Consider the following 8198-nt stretch of genomic DNA (forward strand, 5'->3'; position numbering starts at 1 on the left):
TTAATAACAATTGTAATAACATCTTTGTAAACATCCAGTATGAATGATTCCTTGATGCTGACACAACCCTAAAAGCTGTAAACTATTGAGCACAATAAAGGTATGACAGACTCTACGCCTCCCAATATGTTTATGTTTCAGACCGTATATATAAGTCACTTGCGGCTCAAACGTCATTCTTGCTTCAATGAACCATAGATAAAGGAATTAGATGCTTGTAAAAAGCCTATAAACATTGCTCAGTAATCCACAACACCCTTGTATTCAATATAAAAGGGTTCTTCAGACAAAGTATAGTTGTTCTTTAATCAAGACTTCACCTTGACCAACGCCATGAGATACAACATCAAGAAAAGTTACTCCCCAGCTTCATCCCAGAAGTTCAATTATGGAAGCTTTTATTTCCCTGAAACTGGTGGAGTCCAGTCTGGATACTCTACCCATAAATCCAGCACTGGAAGCGGTGGAGATTCTCTTGTGAAAAGCTACAAGTGCCACTATTCCAACAGTTCTCACCATGAGAGATTCCACAGCCCTACTCGAGATCACCTCAAGTCTACAAGTGCTCATGGAAGTTCAACCTATAAAGAAAGAACTCATACATCTTTGGGTGCTGGACAAAGTCATGGGTATTCTTATGATGCTCAAAGCCACGGAAGTCACTCGGAGGACCATCAAACTTGGAAGATGGTGGGACTCCTTAGTGCTAATGAAAAGGAAACCATGCAGTATCTGAATGAACGTTTAGCATCTTATCTTGATAAGGTTCGATCTCTAGAGCAGGAAAATATCCAACTGGAGAAGAAGATTTTTGAGTGGTATGAAAGCAATGCTCCAACCACACCCCCTGACTCCACTCAGTACTTAAACACTATTGATGAGCTACAAAATCAGGTAAACTTTTTGAAATTATTTATTGTATGTATTTGGTAGATATTTACACTATGCTTCTGGCAACAAACTGTGCAGAAGTTTTAGGTGGTGGTGGTGGTGGTGTGTGTGTGTGTGTGTGTGTGTGGGGGGGTTCTGCTCAGTAAGATTGTTTTTAGAATTGGTAATTTAGTTCATTTTTATCAATTAATAAAATTAAAGTAAAGAATCCCATCAACATTTGGTTCAATCACCTTCTTCTAGATACACTTTTATACAGTTGTTGAAGGAAATTGGCAGGGAGGTTGTTCCAGACATCTTGGAGAAGTAACCTCAGATATTCAGTGGATCATGCTACACAAATCCCAGACAGCTCTGTGGGACCAAAAGATCCCTTCCAAGATTCTTTGTTCATGTTTACATTGTAGATTGTAGTTTTTAATGACTTTTTCTGTTTGTTTGGGGTCATTGCCCTCCTGCAGAATAAAAATTGGGAGGCAATCAGGCTCCTCATGACAGGAGCTGTCTTATTTTGCAGCATTTTTTCCACACCCGCCTAAAACTTTTGCACAGTACTGCATACAGTTTTGTTGGAAGATGTTCTCCTTAAAGATTCTTTACTCAACATACCTAAAGTAAATTATTTCCACATAGATCCGCACGTCAACTGGAGAAAATGCAAAAATTGCCCTCCAAGTAGACAACGCTAAGTGGGCCACTGATGATTTCCGAAATAAGTGAGTATGTGGAGAAAAAAAAAAATAGTCATATAAATGAAAATTATCCAAGTTTTTTCCCCTGTCCACCTTTATCATCTGTATTACAGCTATAAAGCCAGAAGACCTCCCATCTTTCCAAGGTTCTTTGGAATCAAACCAGATCAACTTCAGTAGAATTAGGAAGGGACTGACTGTTGTGGTGACAACATGGACACTACAAAGTATACCCCCATTATGATCATCTGAAACAATAGGGTATTGTTTGTGATAGAGGAAGACCAACTGATTGGGAAACAAAATGTCATAGACCAGTTCCTTGGATGTTTTTTTGGATGTTTAATATGTTTCACTTACTACACAAAAGCCTGTTCACTGTTTACAGCAGATAGAGGGTGCACAGTCCCCAATAGTGGTGAGACTCATAGGCGGGGATTTACGAAAATTCGCCCCTTCTCCCTGGCGTACGCCTTCTCCTGCGCCTCATTTATCATGATTTACGCCTGCTCGCAGACACAAATCATAACGCAAATCTACACCTGGAAGCAGGTGTAGATTTGTTACGCCAGGCACAGATTCATGCGCCCGGCCGGTCAGATTCACTAGGAGGCATACGCCTCCTGCCACAAAAAGAAGGCGGGGCCTAATATAACACCGGCGTACTTGTACACTGGTCTTCGTAAATCCCCCCCCCACAGACTTTAAAGTGAAGATAAAAAGTCCAAGAAGAATTACTAAGAAATTGGGAATTAGAATACATAAACCAATTGTGATACTTTTTATTTTTCCCAAGGTATGATATTGAACTTGGATTAAGACGCAACGTGGAGGCAGATGTGAGTGGGCTTCGTAGTATGTTAGACGGACTCACCAAGGAGAAATCTACCCTTGATACAGAGGTTCAGGACCTGGAAGAAGAACGACAGCAAATAAAAAAGAACCATGCGGAGGTAACATAACAATAAAATGAGCACCATGCATTCTGTATGTGCAATGGAACGCCAGATGCCAGATGTCAAGTGAACTTAATAATGACTTCAAAAGGGGCCTGGATACATTTGTGATATCTAATATTACAGGTTATAGTCACTAGATAATGGAGAAGAGTTGTTCATCCTGTTGGGGTGGTCCTTTTTTCAAAACGCTGCTTTTTACTCTTGCACACTGGGTTCTGTGCAGTCCAGGTGGGTCCAGTGCCACCAGTGTAATGCCATGCCCTCCCAGGACACACCTTCATTAGAATCAGAGTCGCATCTTTGAGGGGAGGGGATATCGTTACCCAGGGAGCACCTCCAGTGCATAGAGCGGGCTGCTGCAAAAGAAGAAAATGGAACCTATTGCGGGGAATTGGGCAGTGTTTTGAAAAAAGGACCCTGCCACCAGGATCCCAGTGGGTAGTGAAAAAAAAAATCACTACTTCTACATTCGCTTTAACAATGTAATAAGTACCATACCATGAATAATACTTTTTTTTTTATCAGAACATTATACAGTGGTGCCTTGGAATACGAGCATAATTTGTTCCGGGACCGCGCTTGTAATCAAAATAACTCTTAAACCAAAGCAAATTTTCCCATAAGAAATAATTGAAATGCAGACAATTGGTTCCACACCCCAAAAATAATGTTTTTTTTTTTGTTTTTTTTATTCTGAATAACATGTAAAACAAATGAAACAAACATTTATAAAACAGCTGAATATGTCATGTTATAAGTTACTGTACAGTAATGTAGAGGATTGGAACACCAAGGGCTTACAGAGACTGCAGGGAGCATGAAGGAATGAACAGGGCAGATGTGGGCACATACATGCAGCACTCTGTCTGGGAAGAGAGGGGTTACAGCTATGGAGAGATTACCTCCACGTTCCTGTCCCCTGATGTAAGCCCCAGCCTGAAGTGGATCTGCTATGGATCTTCCTGGGTCAGAGTACAGGGCTGTGGACCCCGCTATGCAGACCATTCCCCTCCCCCATTCGCCCTCCCACCCAGTACAGGAAGCCCTTAAATCAAAGCAATGCTCTTAAACCAAGTTACAATTTTGAAAAACTGAGCTCTTCTTGCAAAACGCTCTCAATCCAAGTTACTCTTAAACCAAGGTACCACTGTATCTCTATTTTTCTAGGAGGTCAACGCACTAAGAGGTCAGCTTGGTGCCAGAGTAAATGTGGAGTTAGATGCTGCCCCAGCTGTAGATCTAACCAGAGTCCTGTCTGAGATTCGAGATGAATATGAGAACCTGATGGAAAAGAACCTTAAAGATGTTGAAGCCATGTTTCTTGCAAGGGTAATATTCTTCTATTTTCTTGATCTTGTTTTACCACTTTCTAAACCATCACATGGTCACCAGACTTTCTTTCTTTCTACAGTCTGAAGAACTGAGTTCCCAAGTCCAGTCAAGCTCCGCCAATCTACAGTCATTGGAAATTGAAATCATTGACTTAACGCGAAGTGTACAGAACCTGGAGACTGACCTGGAGAGTCAACTGAACATGGTAGGGTTAGCACTAACATACACTTAGAGACCTGGTGGATAACCACTTTTTGATCGACGTGGCATTCTATGCTAATAAACAAGATTTTCCTGACTCCGATACTGTTTTAATTGCAGAAATCTGCTCTACAAAGTAATCTGATAGAAACCGAGGCCAACTACAGCTCAGAACTTGCTCAACTCCAGGACATGATTGACAACGTGCAGGCAGAACTTGTGCAGATCAGATATGACTTGGAACGCCAAAATGCAGAGTATAAAAATCTTATGGACCAGAAGAATCTGTTAGAAATGGAAATTGCCACGTACAAGAGGTTGCTGGAAGAACAGGACAATGTGTGAGTGGAAACCTGATCAAACTAACATATTATTTATCCAATATATTGAATAGTGTCAGTAATAGTGGCTTGGGCAATACAAAAACCAAGTATATCCTCTACTGTATATATTCATGGGAGATTATTAAAATCTTCATGATCTTTCCTAATACTGTAACACTATTGTATTGCATGAGTGCATAACACCATTTTATCAGTGGTTTGCACTTTTGGCTCTCAGACTTGAGGCCATTGGTTTGACTTGGTAACTACACCAGTCATGCTCACACTGTAAGATAGAACAGGTGATCTGTCCATAGGATACTGGATGTGTGACACTGCGAGGGTCTGAGAGTAGGGCTCTGAGCTTTTGTGTGAATAGAGTGGTCAGTGGTCCATGCACTTCCCCCTGGCTCCATTAATACAGCAGAAGGTAGCCATGTTTTGTACTCAACTATCTCAATAGACAATGCATTGAGCTAATCACACATGAGCTAATCACTGCTCGATTTACAGCAAATACTCTGAGCCCTGTTTTAAAGCTAATGTACCATCAGTTTCACCCCCTCGCAGTGCCTGTAAATAGAACAGTGCCGTATACGGGTATTGGGCCACTGTTCGAAAAGAGGACTGCGGCAGCGGCTTCCTCACACCAGCGCCGTTCTATCCATGGGCAACACTAACAACTAATGTATCTGATGATACATTCGCTTTAAGATGATGGGGGGAGGTCCCACTGGTTAGACCCCAGCTCCAAGATCCAATATGTCTACCTGTGTGACGCAAGAAAACAAGACAGTGGAGCACTAAAAGCATTGTATGGGTCCACATATTTTTGTCCTGTACACAGATGGTAAAAAAAAAAAAAAAAATTTTCAATAATTCATTGTTTCAGATATTTGGGTCTGAAAACGATCTCATTTTTTAATCTTTATTTTACAATTTAGAGTTAAAGAATTTACAAGATTTAAAGAATCACCCCCAATGACATCAAGCCCTCCAGAAGGTAAATGTAAAACTATGGAGATTAGAAAGAGAATTCCATTACAGTAGTAATTACATAGTACATAAAGTTTACAGATTAACATTTAATTATTATTTTACATAATATGTATCCTTGTAGTTGTTCTATTATTATTAGTAGTATTAGAAGTAGTATTTTACACCTACGTAGCCCAAATGTCAAATTTGTAACAGGGACCTTAACCTAAAAAAGGCTTGTTATTTGATTTTGCGATCTGCGGTGTCGAGCTTGTCACCACCCCAGGTAAGCGGCTCCAAAGCCACCATTTTTACTTGAATGTACAGTTTGCAGTAATACACTAGGTAATACACTAGGTGCGCCCCTGGTGTTTTTTTTAATCTTTCCAGTTTTATATTGTCCTATTATATCAGGCCCCCAGTATATTACACACCCCAGTATCAGGCTCCCAGCATATTACACACCCCAGTATCAGGCCCCCCAGTATATTACAAACCCCAGTATCAGGCCTCCAGCATATAACCACACCCCAGTATCAGGTTCCCTGCATATTATAGACCCCAGCATATTACAGACCTCAGTACAGGCATCAGTAATAAGCCCTCTCATCTGTACCCTCATATAGTAGATAAGCCCCCTTTGTGCCCCAATATAGTACTTAGTCCCCCTCTTTGCCCCCCGTACAGTAGTTAGGTCCCTGTGTCCCCCTTTTCCTCCTGTAGGTAGCCACCCTCTGTTGGGACTCCACTGTAAACACCCCCCTGTAATCCCCCCCATGAGGTTAGGCATCTCCCTTGTTAGTTAACCCTCCCCTCACCAGCTCCCAACCATATAGGCATCGCCTTATCTGTAATAAAAAAACACAAAGGCATGCTCATCTGCCTGCAGCTCTCCTCCAAGCACTCATCTCCCTGCTCTGCATGAGTGAAGTAACTCATGCCCCAGGAGCCAGGAGAAGAGAGCACCCTCTTGTGGTTGGAGGCAGAATACTGCATGTAGCCTTAAGAGTTGCTGTCAGAGAAGGGAGCCAATGATTCCTCCCTCTGTCAGTGCACTTTTCAACTATAAGCACTCATTAGGAGTGCTTTTGGTTAAACATATTGAGGTGGGGCTTCCTGAAACAACAGGGGGCAGGGCTTTCTGTTCTGAAGGGGGGGGGGGGGGGCTGAGCTGCCTGTCACTTCAAAGATAGTTCTAAAAACTTTATCAGCGGCTGTGGTCAGCTCGGAAGAGGCAAGGGACACCAGAGCTCTCTTCTATAGGCCACCCGGATGATCTAAATATTGTCTGGGGAGCCCCTCCCGCAGCCTCCCCCCCCTCGCCCTTGCCCATCACTGTCGAAGCATATAACAGTGAGCGGGGAATGAGGTCGGGCCGTGTAATAGGGCCCTAATCGTATGAAGCCCAGAAAAAAAGTCAGCCAAAGAAACAGATGGGTGTGGTGGAATCCACAGCAATGGAACACATAAAGCAGTGTTCTTGTCAGTGTAATACAAAATACAAAATGTGCACAAAACCACAGTCAATAGCGCATCCTCTGCCATACCATATGGACAAAGGCTGGCGCTTAATCCCGCCATGGGCACAGATGTTACAGATAGCCTGTGTTGAGAAATTGTGGGTATGATAACAGTCTTCAGATCTTGCAGATAGAAACCCATATCCACTCCTAGCACATGATCACAGACATCAGCCGCAACTATCATACATCATATAACACTCACATGACCAAAAATATTATCTATCATATCTATCCTCTTCTAAATAACATTAATAGAACCATTGTTCATAAAATCATTCCCCCCCCCCCCTAGTAATGTTGCATATATATGTCACCAGTACTCTTTGAACAAGGGTCATCCTCTTTCCAGTTTTCGGCATGTTCAAAAGAAAGAAAAAAAAACCCTTCAGGGAATTTATCAAAACTGTCTAACAGATAATATGTGTATATCCCTATAGCAAACAATTAGAGCTCAGCTTTCATCTCTCTGACATTTATAACATTGTAATGTCCAAATATTAATATTGGTTAATAGTTACATAGTTGACATCCGGTTTATCCAGTTGTCTTTGTAGCAGAGCATTTGGAGGATGGTCCTGTAATTAATATTTTGTGGTTTATTTTCAATGGTGGCAGCAAGGTGCGGATGAGATCTGTTTCTCTGATCCCTGATTCCTTGAAATATTGTGATGTCATTTAGAAGCATCATGGCATCACTTTGCTTGTTATGTTACTGTGGCAGCCAATCAGATTAGTGCTTATAACTTTTTAGGGCAGGATTGACAATTGAAGCAGGGATCTGATTGGTTAGTATGGTTAGCATTGCAATACTTTAATGTCTGATGTCCTATTGGCGGAAAAAAAGTTATGGGTAGCGTCCATCGGACTTGCCAAAGTGTCATAGGCCATCCTGGAGTCCCTAGGGTTGCATCCAACGCTTTCAGCCATTGGTATTCAAATGCTGAACATTTGGACTTGAGCATGCTCGAGTTGTGATAATTTCTATAGATAAAGATAGAAAAAAAATGTAATCATGTGAACCCATCCTATTCCCTTATAATAATCTCTAACCCTGAGACAATGGAAAACAGGCCCTAGGAGTAGCATAAAAAATCATAACAATAAAGTTAGCATTCCTACTTTAATAACAATTGTAATAACATCTTTGTAAACATCCAGTATGAATGATTCCTTGATGCTGACACAACCCTAAAAGCTGTAAACTATTGAGCACAATAAAGGTATGACAGACTCTACGCCTCCCAATATGTTTATGTTTCAGACCGTATATATAAGTCACTTGCGGCTCAAACGTCATTC

The 8198-nt window shown here is 41.5% G+C and overlaps 1 protein-coding gene across 1 annotated transcript; it reads left to right on the plus strand.

The window, feature by feature from the left end:
* Window positions 1-699: 699 nt before the first annotated feature.
* On the plus strand, window positions 700-4420 carry LOC138771844 (keratin, type I cytoskeletal 42-like). The gene is made up of 6 exons (XM_069951851.1): window positions 700-894; window positions 1525-1607; window positions 2380-2536; window positions 3710-3871; window positions 3954-4079; window positions 4196-4420. The coding sequence occupies exons 1-6, from the start codon at window positions 724-726 to the stop codon at window positions 4418-4420; spliced, it is 924 nt and encodes a 307-aa protein (XP_069807952.1). The 5' UTR covers window positions 700-723.
* Window positions 4421-8198: the final 3778 nt, after the last annotated feature.

This window comes from Dendropsophus ebraccatus, chromosome 14, assembly GCF_027789765.1.
Source record: "Dendropsophus ebraccatus isolate aDenEbr1 chromosome 14, aDenEbr1.pat, whole genome shotgun sequence".
Lineage (NCBI taxonomy): Eukaryota > Metazoa > Chordata > Amphibia > Anura > Hylidae > Dendropsophus > Dendropsophus ebraccatus.

Excerpts from the sequence above, each read along its gene's own strand:
- LOC138771844 (XM_069951851.1), top strand. The coding sequence starts at position 724 with ATGCAGTATCTGAATGAACGTTTAGCATCTTATCTTGATAAGGTTCGA. Across the intron at positions 895-1,524 it reads TTGATGAGCTACAAAATCAG|ATCCGCACGTCAACTGGAGA; the intron begins GTAAACTTTTTG and ends ATTTCCACATAG. Across the intron at positions 4,080-4,195 it reads TGGAGAGTCAACTGAACATG|AAATCTGCTCTACAAAGTAA; the intron begins GTAGGGTTAGCA and ends TTTTAATTGCAG.